General features: G+C 52.9%; 1 protein-coding gene across 3 annotated transcripts in view; it reads right to left on the bottom strand.

Annotated features, from left to right (window-relative positions):
- The window catches only part of LOC111141372 (phosphatidylinositol-3,4,5-trisphosphate dependent Rac exchange factor 1), a 175,023-nt gene that overhangs the window by 68,447 nt on the left and 85,135 nt on the right, over nt 1-21,441 (bottom strand). For all 3 annotated transcript variants that reach the window (XM_022493862.1, XM_022493863.1, XM_022493865.1), the window contains exons 5-7: nt 17,022-17,123; nt 8,038-8,199; nt 1,341-1,474 (exon numbers count right to left, since the gene is read on the bottom strand). In XM_022493862.1, coding sequence (XP_022349570.1) covers nt 1,341-1,474; nt 8,038-8,199; nt 17,022-17,123 — 398 coding nt within the window. The remainder of the gene's footprint in view (nt 1-1,340; nt 1,475-8,037; nt 8,200-17,021; nt 17,124-21,441) is intronic.

Genomic DNA, 21,441 nt, shown 5'->3' with positions numbered 1-21,441 from the left:
AAGAGGATTCAAAAGGGCTTCTTCAGAAAACTGAAAGACAGGGATCTCTCAGTCCACTATCCACCTAGCCAAACCAGCCAGCCGCCACTGGTTCCCCTAAGCCTCTGTCTCGCAAGTCTCCCTCTCTCCAACCATCCACCCACCCATCCACCCACTTGGTCATTCAATACCCAACCCTCCATCCCAGAATCCAATCACCCCAACAACCACCAATCAACCATCTATCTATCCATCCACCCAACTGATCTTCTATCTACTATTTTATGACCATTTTATAACCATCCCTCCCCCCACCCATTCATTTAAATATCATACAAGAAGGCCCCAACTCACCATGACATCTGAACACACCTCTGCCAGCTCATCAAGTCCTTATCCACTTCTCCAACTACCAAACACCCAGACATTCGCCCAATTTTCTGTCCATCCCTCCATCCAGCCGTCTCCTACACCCCCAACCACCCACCCACTTGCTCCTTCATCTACTCACTCGTCCATCGGCAAATCAGTTCACACATCCATCCACAATCGTCCCCGCCCCTTTTCATCCACCAACCACTCACCCTCCGAGCCCCACCTATGCACCCATCCCTCCTCCCATCTGCCCACACATCCCAACATGCACACTCACAGTCAGGCACGTGTCTGTACGTGTCTACCACTCGCCCACCTATCCATCCACTTCCTTGACTCTACAAAGTGTAGGAAGTTCCAGGGAAAAATACAAAGGTGACAAAGATACTCTCCTGTCCCTCAAAAAGCTTAACAGTGAAAAAGCCCTATGCCCTTCAATCCCCCACCTTTGGATCTTAGAATCAGAGGATGTTAGTGTCACAAAGAATCCCCTAATTTCTATGACCATCTAGATCCGCACTGTCCAATACAGCCGCTGTGGCTGCTGAGAACTTAAAACGGGGCTAGGATGACGTGAGATGTGCTAAAAGTGTAAGATAGGCACCAGATTTTGAAGACTTCATGTACAAAGAAAACGTAAAATACCTTCCTAGTGATTTCAAAAAATCGATTGTACATTGGTTGTTGACATTAAATAACATTTACAGATACATTGGAAAAAATAAAATACATTATTGAAATTCACTTTGACTGTTTCTTTTTTATTTCTTTTAATGTGGCTGCTAGAAAATGTTAAATAACACGTGAGGCTCGCATTATATTTCTATTAGGCAGTGTTGATCCCCTGAACCCCTCAACTCAGAAGAGAAAAGGAAGGCCAAGAGAGGGAAGTGACAAGCCTAAGGTGTCACTGTGAGAGACAGTCAAGGTCCCACGGAATCCCTGCCTCCAGGCCCACCTGGGCAGCCCCAGCCCCAGCAACTCACCTGGATTTCCGCTTGCAGTAGACAAGGAGGTTGTCAAAGAGGAAGAAGGCCCTCTCCTGGATGTTGCCCGCGGAGATTTTTAACAAAGTCCCTTGCAGGAGGAGCTGGGTGCAGATGTCTGTGAGGTTGGAGCCCTGGGAGAGTGACGAGGGGAGAGGGAATGAGCTGGCAAATCCAGGAGAGCACTCGGGATATCCCCTTCCTTCCCAGACACAGAACCTACCACTGCCTCACTCGCCCCCCAAAACCTAAATGCACCACTGCAGGAAATTTGTCAGCAGACAGAAAAATCCCAACAATCTCATCAGTGGCTTCTGCCCGTTAAGCACGCCGGAACCATGCCGGGAGGAGCACAAGGGGAAGCCCATTTCATAGAAGAGAAAGCTGGGCTCGGGGAGGGGAAATGACCCACCCAGCCCGAGCTGGCATCCAGTTTTATTTTGGTTCGGTTCTTGCTTGGGATTTGGGGTTTTTCATGTTTGTTTTGTTTTTGCCTACCCTTCCTCATTTATGTCTTGACTTGTGAAGGTGTCACCACCACTAGAATGCCACTTCCATAAGCACAGGAAGCGTTATGGAGCATGATCAAGCATTTGCCACGGTCTCCCCAGCACCTGTCACCCTCTAGAGCACACAGCAGGTGCTCAGTAAATGCCTGTAGAGCAGGAGATAAACACAGTGTGCACACCATCAGGGCAGGATTCTTGGAGCAGCTCCTCTAGCTACAGCCATGAACACAGATGGAAACAGTTCTCAAACTCCAGGGGGCCATCCGTGCTAAGTGACGGGGCGGCCAGGACGCTCGCCAGGCGTGGAGTTATCCGCACCTTGGTGATGTTCCCACTGAGGGGGTCAGAAAAGGCTCCTGAAGGTCTGTCTGGAGCTCAGGGAGGACCAAGGTGGGGTGCAGAGCTCTCCAAGTGCTACAGGAGAGGAGGCTGGAAACACACCGAGGAGGGCCCTGGATGCCAGCAGGGCAGGTTCCTCCCCTGTGGCGGGAGCGGAGTTCAGCTGGCTCTCAGCTGTCCAACCAGAGACTCCATTTCCCAGCATCCCTTGTGCCCATGTGGTCACGTGATTGACGTATGGCCCATGCGCCCCATTTCTACACTATTTCCTTGAAGTAAAACGGATTCCTCTCCTCTCCCTCCCTTCCCTCTTGTCACAGGCTGGATGCCAGCCGGAGTGGTGGCATACATTGTAGCCGACAGTGGAGCAAGAAGCTGGAAGGAACCTGGGGCTGGAGGGAGCCGCCACGCCCTCCCTCCCAGCCTGTTCTGCTGCTGAAAAATCAACTTCTCCCTCATTCATGCCATCCTCTCTCTCTTTAGCAGCCAACCATGTACTCAAAGCCACACATCAGGATTAGCACCAGGCCCAGCAACAGGGGGACAATGGGGTGTCTCTGACATTTAGGCCCCAGGGACACTACACAAAACAGGGGTTTAGGGAAGCTCGTTTGACCTGCAGATGACAGAGGAGGAAGAATGACACGTGAAATGAACTTGAGAGAGGGAGGGAGAAGTGTGCACAGTCTCTTTCCCCAAACACGAGACACCCAGAACCAAAGAGGAGTTCATACCCCGATGACGGACGCTGACTCAGTTATTTCTGAGACCCAGGAAGGGGAACTGGTTCTAGAAATGCAGAAATCGGGCTTTCTGCTAACTGCCCACTGCAGTCTCCCATTTCAGGCTGTGTCCCCTGAACACAGCAAACTCATTACCCAAAAATGCCAGAGATGCCTCTGGGGCCCAGCTGGGGTCCCGGGAAACCCGCTCTTTGTGGTCAAGGGCTAGCAGCCTCAGGCAGGAGCGTGTGCCCGTTAAAAGAAATCACAGCATAGACGCCCATACGCTGCGGACAGGGACCAGACTCCACACACAGCCACCAGCCAGGGAGTGAGCCCGCTGCACCAGGGCTCAGGGCTCTTGTGACAAGGAGCCCCATGGACCCCCAGTATCCTCGCCAGCAGGGTGAGCGTGACTCTTGGGGTGATGAGGCTCTAACCATGGCCCATGGGCCAGCTTGGGGCAGAAGCCATTCAGCAGCTCCTAGAGGCCGCCTGCTTCCCCACCTGGTCCCCTCACCTCACTCATGCCCACCGCTCCAGTCTTCTAGCCTCCAAAGGGAGATTTTAGCCACTTATACGTGGATCTGGCACCTGGCCTGGCTGCAGGGCCTCAAACCCTGACGTCACGTTGAACTACACCTGACCTCTCTGTCAATGTCCAGGGACCACAGAGATCAGTGAACCCAGCCTGGGAAGCTGCCCCTCCTGCCTTGGCCAAAGACCACCTAGCAAATACACGTGAACTGCCAAGGACATGGCAGGGGGATGCCCCGTCCACCCAGCCCTGCTGAGAAGCCCAGCTGGCTCGGTCTCCCCAGAATCCTTGAACTTGGGTCCGGGGTAACCTAGGATCAGAGGCTGAGTACCGTGGTGTCCACCAGCCAGGGCTAGAGACTTGCGGACAGCATAGACTCGCTCGAACTGGAGCATTAACATGGAGAGGGGACAGGAAAAGCTTACCACACGCCCGCACGGTTCTAAGTATTTTACACAAATCCAGTTCATCCTGACAACGGCTCTCATTTTACAGACAAAGAAACTGAAGCACAGAGCAGCGAAGAGACTTGTTCAAGGTCACACAGCTGGTCAGTGAGCGAGCTGGGATGTGAACCCAGACAGGATGGCACCACTCTCCCACCCGGGGGCAGCGGAGAGACGGCTGCCCCTTAGAAGGTAACCTGACAACCTGAAGAGCTTTTTAATGAGACAACTGGTCTAGAGCAGGGGTCTCCAAAGGGGAGAGACCACAGCCCCCTGGAGCACAAGGCGTCCCAGGAAGGGTGGAAGGGCCTATCACAATTTCTCTCTCTCTCTCTTTTTTTAATAACAATTTTATGCTTCCTCGCTCCTATTTCTTTCTGTCCCCTCATGGGTGAGTGGGCAACTGACGATCTCTCAAACCAGCATTTCCAGAGCCAGTGAGACGAGTATGCCCCATTTTGTTCTTATTAAGAACATGTATTTTTTTTTATTACTGTGAGCTTCACACAGAAGTCTATGGAGCTTGCTTCCTGAGTGTCCCTCTGCAGGAGGGTCAGCCCACACTGGGTATGAGCTGTAGCTAAAGCTGCATGATGCTTTTTCATCTAAAAAAAAGTAAGAGTAAAACCCTGCTCCACGGCCACAGCTCCTCTCGGAGTTTACAGAGCATTTACTCCAAGCCAGGGAGGCAGCCTGGTTCCGAGCGCTGAGCGTGCGTTCCCTCCCGAATCCTCAAGGGACCCAAGAAGGAGGGCTTCGACCACCCAGTCTTTTCAGATAGGGAAACTGAGGATGAAGAACCCCTCCCCACAAAGGGAGCTGGCTCGTTCGCTCACTTCCACGGTATTGCGACATTCTGCCATTTCCTCCCCCTCGATAAAGTGGATTTATGGCTTCACTTATCTGGTTTTAAGTAAACCAGTCTCCAGACTAAAAAGGACACGCGGCTTAGGAAGGATGGGGGCAGGGGAGGAGGCAGCGATCGGAGATCAGACTCCTGATGCAAGCCCAAGCCCACAGCCACTAAGCAGCCAAGGAAGAGACCCTCTCTCCTCCCACAATGAGTCCCTTGCCAGCCATATTCCAAGAGCTAGATGGCACCATCTAAACAGACCGGCGAGAGGTCAGATGGCAAGATCAGTAATTACTAGGAAGATTATCAGAAGCAAGGATCTGTAACCACCGCCATTCACCACAAACTACATGCAAGTCACACTGTCCCCCAAGGTTGTAACTACAGGGAACAGGAGACACTACAAGTAGCTTCACTGTCACCCGGGATTGTTTCTAGCTATGACACATTATTTTTACAATTCGCCTTAAGGATCAAACTGCATTTAAAAACCTTTCTCCAGGGGCACCCGGCTGGCTCAGAGGAGCGTGTGACTCTTGATCTCGGGGCTGTGAGTTCAAGCCCCACACAGGGAGTAGAGATGACTTCAATAAATACACTTTCAGAAGAAACCTATCTACTGCAGAGAAAACCATTTTACTTTTTCCAACAAGCATTCATACTCCAGTTTTCACTTTATCCTCAGGACAGGGATACCTGGGTGGCTCCATCAGTGAAGCGTCTGCCTTCGGCTCAGGTCATGATCCCAGGGTCCTGGGATCGAGTCCCACATGGGGCTCCTTGCTCAGCAGAGAGCCTACTTCTCCCTCTGCCACTCCCTCTGCTTGTGCGTTCTTTCTCTCTCTGACAAATAAATAAAATAAAATCTTAAAAAAAAAAAAAAAGAATAGCTTTAGGAGATACCTTCAAGAGATATTATTACTCAGAATAGAAAACCAAGGCAAATGGAGGCCAAGAGAGCGGGACAAATTTGCCTGAGGCAGGGCCAACTGTCAATTACAGGGCTGGACCTCCAGACCAAGTCCCTGTGCCTCAGTTTCCTCAGCTGTCCAATGGGGGTCATAAGAGCACCCGCCCCTTTGTCCTGGAGACATGTAACAGGGGCTCAATCATTGCCAGCAATTCTTATTCTGACACAGTGTACCTTCTACAGCACCCAGGACAGTGACCGAAATCAGGGTCACTCTCCAACTGTAGGTTTTTCAGGGTCTAAAAGGGCCCCCAAAGATCCTTAGTTCTTATTTCCCGAGGCCCTTCCCAGAAGTAGGCATCTAGAAAACACTTCTGCTTCAGCTGCCAAAGGGCTTGCTCAATCCTCTTCTCCACAGGGGCCCATGGGAGAGATTTCTTTCTCAGCTGGTTTCCAGGAAACTCTGTGTCTCCCAGAAGAACTGCTCTGTCTTCCTTTTTTGAAAATAAATATTGAGTAACTTATGTCTCCTGCTCTCTTCACTTTGGCTGCCAGGAAGCTCAAAGCCCAAACAGGCTTAAACACATCCTTCATTCTGTTTGCTCTTTAGGTAAGCGTGGCTGAAAGTGGTCAGTGAGATGAAAGGGGAAGTCTTTGGGGCTTCTGGGTAAGGTTCTCCTCCAGTGAGGAGAAGAGCTCCCTCGCATGCCCTGGCCACGCCTCTGTCTCCGGCTATTCTGGAACACAAAGTGATGCCTGGAGCTCCTGCTCTCATGGGACCAGGCGCGGGAAGCCAAGAGGACCTCGAGAGACAAAGGGGGAGCTCTGACATCCTGGGGCTGACATGAGTCCTGAGACAACACACCCTAACCAACACACCTGACATTCAGCAATTTGCAGTCACAGGAAACAGAAACCAAGCTACATGTATTTTAAGCAGAAAGAAATAAGGGGTTTACTTAATTATCGGATGGTCTAGGGGAGCCCGGAATCCAAACCGGGGCGCCCAGAAAACCACCAACACTGTCTACCTGGCCCACCCCCCACAGAGCCACTGCCTCGGCCCCATCTGGGAAAAGAAAGCATCACACACACGGGCCCGAGCGGATACGCCAGGAAAACACGACCCAGGCCGTAACCAGGCCCGAGGCAGCCGCTGCAGGTCATCTGCAGGTCAGCTACAGAGCCATCCCCTGCCTGCGCGACACATGCCATCCACAACAAGCAAATGTCCCGTGCCCCCGAACACCCAGGAAGCTGGAGCCCGGTCCCTCTGCTGATGCTACCGCAGAGAGCCAAACACGACCACCGCTATGCTCTGTATCCCACCCCATCGGCCAAATCCCCAGCAGCTGGATCTGATTTTGGCCAATCACATCCCAAACCTGAACTACTGGGGGGACCAAGAAAAGTGGCTCTCCATTCCCCAGCTTCGGCAGGACGGGAAGGCCCCGCAGGAAGAGGATGGGTATGTGGCCAGCGCTAACCCACACTGCCCGCCCGCCTCCCCGCTGCAAGCAGCCCCCCCCGCCCCCACAACAGCCAGACTCTCAACCTCTGCAGTGAGACAGAGTCACCTTCAGGATTCCGGAACGCCAGGAAGACAAGTGGAAATCCCAAAAGTAGCAAGCGCCAGAAAACCCAAAGGCAGATGATTCAGAGAGTAATCTAAGAGTCTTTCATCTTTGCTTTTGATCTCCCATTCCAGCTGCACTAACTCTGATATTGGTTTTTTTTTATTTATTCAGATTTCCCCATTTCCTTCCACAGATTTGTAGGAAATCTCTGATAATCTAAGGAAGGAGGTTTAAACGCATGCACCATGAGAAGATTTCAAGAATCCCAGAGCCCCGTAAGCATGATGATAGTAATATAATAGCAAACCCTACCATTTATTGAGTACCTACCGTGTGCCAGGAAGAGAGGAAACGGGAGGTTCAGAGAAGTTAAGACATCTGCCTCAAGTCACCCAGCAAGGGGGCATCAGAGCCAGAATTCTGTCCTGGCCCAGACCCATAAGCACTACGGTGGACCTCGGCGTCAAAAGCGCCAGGGTCTATGGACACCAGGCAGGTGAGGCAACACGTGAAAGAGAGAGACGGAAGGAACGGGAGGTGCTGGGGACTGAGGAATACCGGAAGCTCTCGTGGCTGTGATCGTGGAAAGTGAGGGCCCAGAGCTACTGATTTTTCTAAAGAAACTTAAACTCTAGACTTTCATGTGGGCTCCACTGAAAAATAACTAAATAATTTTTTTTTCCCCCCAAACACCCTGGAGGCCAAACCAAACGCATGAGGCAGGCTGAAGCCTGGGGCCCAGACCGCAGCACAGAGCTGCAGCCGCGCGCGCCCGGGGCCCCGCTCCTCCCGCCCCGCCGCACCTCCCAGCCCTCGATGTGGGACTGCAGCTGCTCCAGAGCCTCCAGCTTCTCCATCTGCCGCTTGGTCTCATTGATGTTGGAGCACACGGTCTTCATGGCCTGCAGGGCGCTCTGGACCGCGGGGTGGTCCGGGTGCTTGCCAGGGGTCCTCTTGGCCAGCTCCTAGGGGACCGGGGAGGACAGGAATGAGAAACGTCCACTCCGAGGGCCCCAGACATGGCATCCAGGTCACCTGGCCCCACGCCAGATCTCAGCTCTGCTCTGTACAGACGGGTGTTCTGGCAGGGGAGGTGGGGGAGCATCACGGGCTCAGTCACTCATTCACTCACTCATTCATTCAGTAAATGTCCCCTGAGCACCTTCTTCATGGTGGAGCAGTATTCTAGGGCCTGGAGACAAATCTGTCTATGAAACAGAAAAATTCCTCACCTGGTGGGTATTATAGTCTAGTAAAGGAGATGCGCCAAAATAAAGAAAAATCGGGTGCACAGTACAATATCAGACAGTGATAAATACTATGAAAACAAATCAGAGTGACAGGCTAGAAGGTTTTGGGAAGGGAGCTATTCTTTATTTTATTTTATTTGAGAGAGAGAGCACAAGCCAGAGGATGGGCAGAGGGAGAAGCAGCCTCCCCACTGAGGAGGAAGTCCAAAGTGGTGCTCAATCCCAGGACCCCAAGATCATGACCTGAGCTGAAGGCAGACGCTTCACCAACTGAGCCGCCCAGGGGTCCCGGGAGGGGCTCTTTCAAATGGAGAGGTCAGGGGAGGCCTCTCGGAGGAGGTGACATTTAAACAGAGACTCTGGATAAAGCAGGGGAGGGAGTTCTGCAAAAATCTTGGGGAAGACTGTGCCGGGCAGAGTGCAGAGCAAAGGCAAAAGACCTGATGTGGAAGCGTTGATGGGCTAGAAGGAGGAACAGCAAGGAGACAGTGCGACTGGAGAGGAGTAAATGAGAAAGACAAAAAGGAAAAGAGAGACAAGACCGACATCAGGAGGTCAGAGAGGAGGCCACAGATATGGAGCCCAACCAAGTGCAGTCTTTTCATTGGGAGAGCAGGTATAAAAACACCCCACCTCACAGGGACCAGGACAGACCCTGTCAACTGGCCATTCCTGGTGGGCACTATTCCATGGCCCTCCCCCTGCCACCTCCCACCCCTGACACAAGGGCAGGCCTGAACCGTGCTGAAGGCCAGGTTCGTCATCAAAGGGCATCAGCCACATGCTACATGAGATGAGAGAGAGAGAAGAGGGAGACGCTGGCAGGACCTCAAGATGTAGAGAAGATTTTCCAGCTGAATCACTCAACGGACAGAGCCACGCTGGCAGAGACAGGCCTCCTTAACCATCTGACCTAGACGTGCCCAACGGTTCCAGTATCTCCCCACCTCTGCTCCCTTGAAAATCACAGACGTGGCGCTCTGACGGGTCACACATGGGTGCCAGGGCTGGCTCTGCCCCTCTGTAGCCGAGTGACCTTAGGCCAGTTGCCCTCCATGCTGAAAAGCACTGACAAGGAGGGCCACTGTGAGAGGAGGAGGGCGGTAGCAGTTATAGCCCACTCAGCCTTTACTCTGTGCTTACGAGGTAGGGTCCATTATCATCCCCTTTAACAGTGACGGAGATTAAGGCAGAATAGCCCAAGGCCCCCAGAAAGTAAATGGAGGCACAGCTGGATGTGAGCCTGACCGTCTGGTTCTGTTCACGGGCACGGTGAATCCGATCCTCCAGGAAAAGGACCTCTGCGGTCAACTACGGACCTGGTAAGCACCTGGTCTATGCCAGCCATCCTCAGTCTGTCGTCTGACAACACGTGCTAGCTGGGACAGCCGCCGGGCCATCTGCCAGTGCGTTGTTCAGAGCACTCGGAGCAGAAAACCAACTCTAGAACGTCCCTTCTCCATTCACGTAATTTCTGCCCCGCCTGGAAACCAACAGCCTCTTTTCTGGAGGACAAGTCCTAACAGTCCCGCGGACCAGACGTTCTGCGATGTCAGGCCCCTGAGGGTTTAATGAGCACCTGCCACGTTCTGGGGCCACAGCAAAGGGGAAGCAAGGAAGGGGGAGATGGAGCCCTCCCTCTGACAAAGGAGGCATTCCCACAGAGGAAGGGGAAGGAGAGTGTGACCTGAAGAGTTGGAAAAAAAAACAGAGGTGAGAGCAGGTACCCCGTCCTGTAGAAGCGTCCGAGGCCACCGCTGCTCTCCACACAGGAAAGAGCCTGAGCTGGCACTGGGTGTCAGAGCAGCTGTGGGCAAGGTGTCAGCGCTCAGCCCGAGAGGCAGGAGGGAGGGTGGGCACTGCGGCCGGGGCCACAGTGAGAATGCTGACTTCCTGTGCCTTCACAGCAAGCTGGTGAAATGAATGCCAGATCCCTGGCAGATAAGGAGCTCATTTCATAACAGCGGAGTCAGAGAAGAACTCCAGAGGCATGACCCAAAGTATTCAATGGAAATGGCAAACAATGTGAAGGGGCAAATCTCAACACGAACCCACCCCTGCTCCCCTGGTCCAGCCAGCTGCCACCGGGACCCCTGAAGTCAACTCCCTGGACCCCACCCCCACTCCCAGTCCATTCTCCACACACAGCCAGAGGGATCCTGTCAGAATGAGGTGAGACCCTGTCCCTCCCCTGCTTAGAACCCTCCTGAGGCACTTACAACACTCAGAGAAGACAAACAGCCCACAGTGGCTCACAAGGACCTGCCTAATCTGGCCTCACCACCTCTCTGGCCTCACTCCCCCACTCCCTCAGATCGTCCTCTGGCCACCTCACTATTCCTCAGACACACTCCTGCCAAAGGGCCTTTGCACTAGCCCTTCCCTCAGACTTTTCCTCCAGGTACCTATAGGCCCCCTTCCTCACCTCCTCCAGGTGTTTGCTCAAATGTCACCCTCTTAGTCCCTCACTCCTGGCCCTTACCAACCCTCTTGGTCTGAGATATTTTCCTCCACAGCACCCTTGCTAGCTCTGCAAGTATATTCATTTCCTATCCATCCCTCTGCTATCTACCCCAGCAGAATGCCAGTCCCACAGAGGCAAGGCTCTGGCCCATTTTGTTCACTTTTTATCTCCAGCACCTGGGACCATGCCTTAAACATAACAGTTACTCGACAATCCTTGATGAGTAAATAAAACGGCCTCCCAAACGCCTGACCCTGTGGCACCGACCATAACTCTGCTGGAGGGACTCAGGAAGACACACAGGCACTTGCTAAGAAAAGAACACCTCACTACAGGATGCACCGCTTTCCAAGGCTCCCTCCCCCACCACTTACCGCACGGAAAGGTTTCCATGGGCCACCTAACACCTTCTGGAGGGCTCCGAGTGATCCATGTCCCCACTCCGGGGAATATGCCACTCCCCAGCCATCCTCTTCCACAAACACTTGATGCCAACACCTCCCCGGTGATGGACCATGGTCCATCCCCCAGGGTGCCACAGCCCCAGTGGCCAGGGAGACAGAGAGAACAACTGATTGGCAAGGTGTCCATGCTAGCTAGCAAGGATGACAGCTGCATCACCCGCTGACAGATGTGGGAAGTGCAAGACACATAGGAGTCCCTGTGGGGCCCCAAGGCTATACCTTGAGCAGCCACTCTGCAGACAGCGCCCCTGCCACAAGCCCGCTCAAGTAGCTGTCCCCAGCAGACGGCTTCCAGGACACGCCCTGTTTTGCCCCAGCAACACTTGACAAGTTTTGAACCAAGCTGACATTTGGAAATCAGGTGCTATCGAGGACCTGAAAGTCCCAATTTCTGGATTTTGGAATGGTGGGTCACACTAGGGTGGCATTTTCCACAGTCATTCAGTGAGTCAATGGCGGGGGGGGACCCACTATGTGCCAGGCTCATTCTAGGTGAATAGCAACAAGCAGAACAGGCCCAGACCTTGGCCCTGGCTCAGCTGACAGCCTAATGGGGATTCAGAAAATCAATCTGTGCACCATGAGTTAGAAAACAGAATGTGACAGTGAAGAAAAAATAAAAACAGGGTGGGGGACAGAGAATGGCAGAGGCACTTGTGCTACAGCTGGGTGGTCAGGCAGGGCCTCTCTGAGGAGGGGACAACTGAGCAACAGAGGCCTGAGAATATTAGAGAGTGAGCCTCAGGGTATCTGCCGTAATGCTGTCCCAGAAGAAGGAGCAAGTGCAAAGGCCCTAGGGCAGGAACATGTTTGTTGTGTTCAGAGAATGGCAAGGGGACAAGTGTGGCTGGAGGAGAGCCAGGGGTGTAGGAGAAGAAGCAGGGGAGGGCAGAAAATAAAATATAACTTCAATGTGCAGCACCTTACAGGTGACAATGATGGGGAATCTGGATTTCAATCTGAGTGACAGGGAGCCGCTGGACAGTCTTGAGTGAGGAAGTGACATGAACTGGCTTGGGCTTTAGCTGCTGGGCTGAGAAGAGACTGTGGAGGACAAGGGCAGAGGCAGGAAGACCCAGTGGAGGCTGTAGCAAGGGCCTGGCAGCATGATGAAGAGAAGAAGCTAGAAAGTCTAGACTCAAGACAGAACCGAAGCCAGAGGCAACAGGACCTCCTAAGAGACTAGATGTAGGCTGAGCCAAAGACAGCTCAAGTTTGGCCTGAGCCATCAGAAAGGAAAGGCCATGTATGGAAATGGGGATAAGGGGGTGACAGGGAGGGGAGCCCGGTCTGGGGAAAGAGGAGAGCCAAGCATTCGGTTTTGGACCTGTTAGGCAGGAGATGCCTGTCTGACATCCAAGTGGGGAAGCTGAGTGGGCAGGAGAACAAGCCTGGAGCTTGGGAGACAGGTCCAGGCTGCAGGTCGGACACAGAGACATGGCTTAAAGCCACGGGAGTGTCCACAAGAAGCTGGCACACGGCTGTTCATAGCAGCATTGTTCCTAATAGCCAGAAAGTGGAAAGAACCCAAACATTCGTCAAGGAATGAACGGATAAACAAAATGTGGTTCCATACAATGGAATATTATGCAGCCCTAAAAAGGAATGAAGCTCTGAGCTGGGCTACCATGTGGATGAGCCTGGAAAACTCTGCGCTAAACGAAAGAAGCCAGACACTGAAGGTTACATCTTAGATGATCCCGTCTGTGTAGAAGGTCCTGAGCCCCAGGGACAGGAAGTGGATGAGTAACTACCAGGGGCTGGGGCAGGAGGGAAAAGCCCGGGAACTGCTGATGGGTCAAAACAGTGATGGTGATGAAGATATTCTAAAATTATTATGATGAGGGTTGCACAACTTCTGAATATACATACACACACACACACACACACACACACACACACGTTTATTTTTTTAAAGGTCACAAGGCAGCTGAGTCCACTCTGGGAGCAAGTCTAGAGACAAAAGGCCCCAGAACTAAGCCCTGGGTCCACCTGTGCTTAGAGGCCCAGAGGTGTGGAGCCAGCAAAGGAGACAGCAGGGAAGTGGCCACAAGTGCAGGAAGCAAAGGAGAACAGAGGGGCTGGGGTGGCAGCTGCCTCCTCTGGACAGATGTGCCCAATCAGTTTGCCTCCACCTGCCTCAACGGGCTTCCATTACGTACCAGGCCCTCGTGGGGCCCCGTCTGCCTGGAGCTTGGAGGACAGAGGCTATCCCAAGCGCCAATGTGGATCCTGAGCCGCACCACGAGCTGGGGCACAGTGAGTGGCCCGATGAGATCTGTGCATCACCAGGAAACAACCCAAAGGGACAGGGACAGTCAGCCTCCCTTTAGGCACCTGTCATTTGAGCACCAGGGGCATGACCTCAAGCCTGAATCATTTCCCTGGAAACGTCGACGGAAAACTCAACAAAGCCTAAAAACGCCAACTGTCTATCCTGAGCCTGGGCCGAAGGCTGAGATAGAATGTTCTGGCTATTCTTAGGCAATGTTCAAGTTCAGCTTTTTGGGGCCGTTCCCAATGAGGCTTTCATTCCGGCCTCTTCTCTCTTCCCACCCGGGCTCCCTAATCCCGATCGCCTGCTGGATTCGGAGTTCAGCTCAAACAAGGGGGCTCAGAGAGCCACGGGAACATCTGCAAGGGCGTCAGAGATGCGGAGGCCAGAGGTGGAGACACTTGAGGGACTGGGCACATGGTACCGTCTTTTAGAATCCTCTGGAAAACGTGACAGGAAGGAGGAACTCAGGAGGAGCATAAAGAACTGCGCTCAGTCCAAGCTGTGTTCTGATGCGAATGTTCCAGCTGTGGGTGCCAAAGGCCAGGACACTGAGCAAGCCCATCAGGCGGGGAGCATGGCACGTCCCCAGAGGACTCGAAGGCCCTGCTGGCGGGTCCCCCCGGTGCTATCGGAGCTCCAGATAAACACAGCTGGAGACTGAGGAAACAGGGTGAGTAAACAGCCATTTGGTCAGGAGAGCAAGGCCACAGCCTGGCTTCATCATCGTTTCCTGTGGGCAGTCACTCCCCCACGGGTTGCCAGCCGGTGCCGTTCCTCCCTGTCTGCTCTCCCGGGAATCCAGAGCCTATGAATCCCACCAGGCCGAACGGAAGCCCCTGGGCCTAAGCGGGCCTCAGAAATGCCTGAGCCTGCCATTGTGAGCTCCGAGTCTACAGACACACACACACACAGGTCCAGCTCTGCTGGTTGTTAAAATACGTCATGGGAACTACCACTCCAAGCACCTGCTGAGACCCTGGACTTTTCTGAGATCCAGAAACCAAAGGGTTAACACCTAGGGGGCCTTGGTTGGGCGCTGGGGCTGGAGCTGGCATTTCTTCTAATGGGTCAGAGGTTCTAGGTTTGAAACCCCGGGAAGAAAAGAACGGAGCAGCCACTAAGCCACAAAACACAAGGCCACCAACCGTCCCAGACCCCCACCTAGAGAATGGAGAGGGTCAGCGTTCCCAAAACCCAAGGACTTTGGCAGCCTGACTCCCCAAAGTGCTCAACCAGCAGCACGGCCTAGTGGTCAGAGGGCGGGCCTCTAGAATGGGCTCAAATCACAGCTCCTACTACTTCACTATGAAGAGGCCCCTTCCTCTGTGCCTCAGTCTCTCCAGTGGGGCTAATCACAGTGCCTCCCTCATCACATCGTTCTCAGAATTAAGGGGGAAATGCTCAACCATCCTAACAGCCCTGTCTGTACCAACACAAACCCTGTACCACAGCTGAGTAACTGAGGCCGAGGAAGGTGACTCGCCCAAGGTCAGGCGGCTAGTAAATGGCGGAGCTAGAATTCAAACTCAAGCAGCCTCTGGCTACAAAGCCTGACACTAATCCAGGGGTCAATAGACTTTTTCTGTAAACGGCCAAATAGTAAATATTTTAGGCTTTGTTGGCTACATCCAGACTCTGTCACATACTCTTCTTTGTTTTTTGGGTTTTCTTTTCTTTTTAAACAAGGCTTTAAAAAATGTAAACATCATTCTCAGCTCATGTGTTGTACAAAAACAGGCCATGGGCTAGATCTGGCTCACGGGCCACCGCTTTGCCAACCCCTGCCCTAAACCACCACAGAGTACTACCTCTTAAAGGCTGGCAACCGACTCGAGTTTGGAGAACACACTGAACGGATCAAACAAAGCAGATTTTAGGTCCAATTCAATCCACAGGCTAGCAACTTGCAAGTTCTAGGAGCTTTTCCTGTACCAAGGTGAAGAGCCAGCTACACACACCATTTCAAACATTTGGGGTCAAAGCAACTACGAGAACCACCACAGACGGTCCTCTTGAGATCCCTGGGACAGACAAACAGCAGCAGGCTAGAGGAGGGCCAGAGAGAACTTCGTCCCACCAACCGTGGCTGCACACATTACAGGCCTATGGTCATGGACAGGGCTGATGGCCCCAGAGAGGGTCTGGTCCAGCTCACAGACTCAAGGGTCACCCACCTTGTCCAGCAGAAAGTCAAGTTCAAGAGTGCCCTAGTAATCCTCCCCTCCCCTCTGCCTTCCAGTTCATGGAGCAAGGATGCATGTGGCCCCATGCATGAGTGACAGGTGCATGAATGAGGCACCACCAGCCACATTAATCCCCCAGCGGGGACCCCAAGGAACAGCTGTCAGATGCAAGGCCTTCGGGATGGAGCCAGGGGATGCTTGGGCCAATAAGACGCCATTTCCAAGCACCAAAACCCTGGGCAGAGAGCAGCGGCTGGTGACAGAGCCATACCCCCAGCAGAGGATCTATCTGCCCAGGCGCTGACTCCGAAGCTGAGAACTATGACTTCTTGGGCTGCCACACAAGCAGGAAACCTTCCCCCAGTCTGTCCTACCGAGACCAAATCAAAGATAAAGATAGCAGGTGGCTGGTTATTTGCACTGGGCCCCCTCAGCAGCCCCCAGCCTCTTCCACAAACAGCTGGGACTGTGATGGGGAGGTCCGGCATCCCCCACCCACGGGCCTGTGGATCATGTGAGGCTTGGAGGTCGGAGCTCATGCCATAAGTCAGCACCGTTTAGAGCTCATCTGCTCAGTGTGATTGGATCACGCAGGGAGCACTTGATCCTGGTATCAGCCATTAGAACGTAACACCACCCAGCGCACCGCCCTAGACCGAGTCTCAACCTATCAGAGCCCCGCACTGCCCAGTGCCTCGCCTCTGGGGTTAAGTGTGAGTCTAAGCACATGGGACATGGGTAAATGGCACAAGCAAAGGCTTCATGTAATTGGTCCAAATTAAACCACGTGACTTGGGCCCAAACTATTCAGAACATCACATTCTTCTGGCCACAGACAGCCAAAGCCTGAGTGACTCTCGGGCCTTGAGTAGGAGCTACTAGAAGAGAGGTTCAGGCTTTCCTGCTGCCCTTGAACCTGAAGAGGTGTGCGGCCAGAGGACCGCAGCCATCTGCTACCATATACGAATATAAAGCAGAACTGAACCCAAAGAGACAGGGTCCTGGTAGGCTCCAGCCCGGCCCAAACCCAACACGGTCCCTGCACGTCTCAGTTGCTTAACTAACAAGTTTTGCTTTTTGCGTAAGCCAGTCAGAGCTGGGCTTTCAGTCCCTCAAACCCAGGGAAAGGAGCCGGGTGACTGTCTCACCTTGAGAAGGAGCGGGTATTTGCAGATCCTCTGAATCGGAGACAGCAGGTAGCCCTCCAGAGGGATGTCCGTGGTCTTCCGGCCTCCCAGGAGCATGCAGCTCTGCAAAGGGACAGAGGACCTTCATTACAACCCACCAGGGACGGCAGAGGCATTTGGCCACCTTCAAATACGCAGGGGAAGCACTCTCAAAACACAACTGCAGACCTTGGAGGTAATTTAGCAACACCAAGAGGAGATGGAAATATGCATCATCTGTCACCCAGCACAAAGCCTAGATCAGGGCCTAGCAACCTGTCCCGTCCCCTCCCCCCACCTCCGGGGCCAAATCCCACCGCTCCCTGTTTCAGCAAGCAGGGTCTCACTAGAACACGGCCACATCCTTTGTTTACGTACCTGCACGTGCTTGCTTCCAAGCAAGTGTGGCACAGATGAGCGGTTTAACAGACAGTCTATGGTCCCAACACCTGAACTGTCCACCACTATCTGGCTTTTTATAAAAAAGTGTGCTAAGTCCTGGTCTGTAGGAACTATAGGAACTTCCAGAGACATACCAGGAGACAGGAACAGGGACATTCAGACCTGCCTTGTGTGGGACAGCACAAAATGGAAAGCAACCTAAACAGCCACCAAATGAAGGATGGAAAAACATGCCTGTCGGGTGAGATGGTGCCACAGTCCATGGTGTGGGAAACAGGGGGTCGGGCACCACTCGGAGCAACACAGACTAAAGGATATGGCTGCTATGAACCCATTCATACAAAGCTTTTAAAAACACACACAACCAAACTAGGCATTGTTTGTGGGGAACACATCTGTCGTCAAATACAAAGACACGGATGGAGGAAAAATAAACCAAATTCTAACAGGGGCTGGTTACCTCTGTAGAGGGAGGGTAACAGGATTTGGAAAGTGAACTGAGTCCCCCCCCAGCCGTGACCTCCTTGCCGTCCTGTCCCAGGCTTACTATGTGCCCACGACATGCGTGCGTGCTCACAGGCACGCAGGAAGGAAGAAGGGACACACTAAGGAATGAGCGACTTGCCGGCCCAGCCCACATTCCCCGTCCTCCTCCCGACACCGCACGGGCAGACTACTAATGACACAGAAACTCCCACAGCAAAGAATTCTCATCCTATCACTCATTCACTCCCTCATTCATTTGTTCTGTGAATATATACTGTGTGCGGACTATGGGCTGGGCATGGTTCCAAGCACTGGGGCACCTGCCCAACAAGGCAGACACATTCCTTGCTTATACTCAAGTGAAAACAAGCCCAGAGAACATTTGCCCTGTGCCTACCACGTGCCAGGCCCTGTACCTTGTGCTCCACCATGTAAAGTTCATCTTCACCACCCCAGGATACACAGGGACGTTATCTCCCTCTTCCAGACGGGAAAGTGGCACACAGAAGCAAAAGGACGGGTCTGAGACCCAGAGCTACTGCCTTGCAGGGAGCCTGGTGGGCCCTCTCCTTGGAGAAGCAGAACCCCGGGGAGCCCAGGTCCCTGCTCTGGCAGGAGCTACACGGCCCCCGAGCCCCGCACCTCCCCCGGGCACAGAGGGGGGATCAGAGCTGCAGCAGCTGGGAGATGCCAGGCCCCACACTGCTCACACTCAGGCCTTTGTCCTCCGAGCCAGGGCTCACCACAAGCTGGTGATGTCAGCTTCGGGCAGAGAGAGGGGAGCCTGGGGGTAGGGGAGCACTTTCCAGAAGCCCCGAGGACCCGGCGGGAGAAGGGTTTGGCTCTTTGTCCAGGATCAAGGGGTTTCCACATAAGTGTCAAAGCTGCCAACCACACTTCTCCCCAGACACTTCAAATTCTTGTTTTACTTTGTTTTCATGGGTGGGGGGGGCAAAAAGCAAACACACACAGAGCTGCCATTCACTGTTCTAGCAAGATGACGCTCCGGGTACGATGGGAAGAACTTTGAAAATTCTCTCTTTAAATGTTACTCCTTCACAGGATTGATCACGGGAGTGATCACATGATGAGTGCATTTAGTGTCTGTCGCTACATCCCGCTATAAGAAAAGCCTTTTGAGAATCTCAGATCCCTTCCACTGCCTCAAGGTTCCTTCCATTATCTGGCTTCTCTCTTCTGATCTCACTTCCTCCCACTTTCCTCTCAGACTCTCCAATCCAACTACCCCGGCTTTCTTGCTATTCATCAAACACTCTCCTACCTCAGGGCTTTGGGACGTCCAATTCCTCTCCCTGGAATGATTTCCTCCCAATATTCCTTGCCTCTCTCTTACTTTACCAAAGTCTCTGCTTAAATATCATGTAAGACACGATTTTCCCACAGACCAATCTCAAATAGCAGCCACCACCCTAATTCCCTCCAAACATCCTGCCATCCTTAACTTACTGTATTTCCTCCACAGGATGTAACACTCTAAGACACGGCAGGTAAGTTTCTCCCACTAAAATGACTGCTCCATGAGAGCAAGGCCTTTTCTTGCCTCGGTCACTGTTGTACCCCAAGACTTAGAATGAATGAATGAATGAATAAATGAATAAATTACCCCATTTTACAGACAAGAAAACTAAGTCACAGAATGAGGAGGTCCCCATCCTATCTCTCAGTGAGCACACAACATATCCTGACTGGAAAGCCAGATCCTGTCTGTTCCAACGCCTTAACAGGCCATGGAAGACTCAAGACAGCTCTTCTGTCGGCGGCCAAAAGCTAGAGACACCAGCAGGGAGAGAGAAAGATGATGCATGGGCTAGCACCACCTGTGTCCTTCCCCTGCCCGATCCGGCCCCGTTCAGCTGCTGCTAGGAAGATGGCAGTCGGGCCCACCCGGAAGACCGCAGGAGAGAGAAGAAGGAAGGAAAGAGGAAGTGGGCCCTTCCCTTCCCACACCCCTGCTCACACCATCCCGGCATTTCCTGCTTTTCAAGACCCAGAGGAGCCCAAGTGGACACCCCCAGGAAGAGGGGCCCTGAGCCAGGAGACTAGAGCCTGGGCAGCAGGGACTCCAGGACTCGAATCAGCAGGTCAATCACAGAAGCACGGCCGTGCGTGGTCCCTGTTACAGGACTTTATCCTTGCTTTTGGCCCTGACTCTTTGACGAATGTAAGTACAAAACTGGAACGGCGAGGACGCAGGTAAGAGTGGCCAACAGCATCAGTCCCGAACGTGAAGACACTCGAGACCCATCTGCCCTTCCTCAGGTGCTCCCCAGGAATGGACCAAGCAACACGAACGCACTAGTGAAGGAAACACACATTCTGAATCCAAATTCTGGAAATTCTTTGTTGGAGACTGTGCATGAGGGAGATGTGCAGGTAAGAATTTCATTGTGCAGTGTGGCCCCCTGGACACACGCCTAACACTCCTTGTGCTGGGTCAGATAGCTGTTCTACTTGTGCTTTATTCTTTATGCGCTGCTGGGAAATAAAACCGAGCTTGGGGGTGGCGGTGTTGGTCTTTGACGGAATGAGCTGGGGATCTAGAAGTGAGAGATCAGGATTCGAACCCATGAGACGCTCGCTTTGGGAAGTCACTCCAAATTTTAGAGTTCTCAAAATCACCTGCTGGCAAGGGCCACGCGGTGTCCCCTACTATATTCTTCCACGGCAAGAGAATTTTCATCTAGGCACCCAGCTACATGCCCCAGCCTCCCCTGCAGCCGGGTGTCACTATGTGGTGAGGTCCTGGACATGAGTAGAAGAGATATGGGCAGCTTCCTGTGTGCCCTTAAAAGGAGAAGGGCAGGCCCTCCTTCTACCCCCTTCCTGCACCCCACTACCCAAATGTGGAAGTCGTGAGAGGTCAACTTAGACCACAGAGGTGAGTGCCCAGCCCAAGCCACTAGCCCCAGACACTAGGGCTCCCATCCCAACCTCAGGCTGTCTACATCCGCGCTGTTACCACAACAGAGAAATAAACGTGTACCTTGTTTAAACCACTGTTATTTGGGATGTCAGCAGAGCAGACAAATGTGTATCTTAACTCACACACAATATACAGTGGCTGGTAAAACTTCAAGGAAATCACAGATGAGAACCCTTCTACACAAGCGAAGCTCTCTGCAATTGTAGAGAAGACCGTCTGGGATGTCTGCCGTCTGGCCTGACCAACATCTCTTCCCAACTTACACGCACAAGTGCAAACCCACTGTCCTTTAGGGCTCCACCCCCTTAGGGCCTGTGGTATGGGTGGAGTTGACTCCGCCCCCGAGCTCCAGCAGTAGCCAATCAGAGCAACAACCAAACCCTCCACCTACAGCAATTGGTTCAGGGATAAGGTCTTGAGCCAAGCTGAACCAATGAGCATTAGACCCAGGATTTCTGCTGTTATCTACAGAGAAAGAGGAGCTTTCTTATCTCAAAGTTGCTCTGCTATGAGGCCTCACTGGCACCACGTGGGGAAGCCTCCCTGGAAATGGAGCCAAGGCAGAGAAAA

This window comes from Enhydra lutris, unplaced genomic scaffold (genome assembly GCF_002288905.1).
Source record: "Enhydra lutris kenyoni isolate GAN:26980312 unplaced genomic scaffold, ASM228890v2 scaffoldscaffold6, whole genome shotgun sequence".
NCBI lineage: Eukaryota > Metazoa > Chordata > Mammalia > Carnivora > Mustelidae > Enhydra > Enhydra lutris.
The sequence above is the reverse complement of the archived record's forward strand: the minus strand, read 5'-3'. Positions and strand labels throughout refer to the sequence as shown.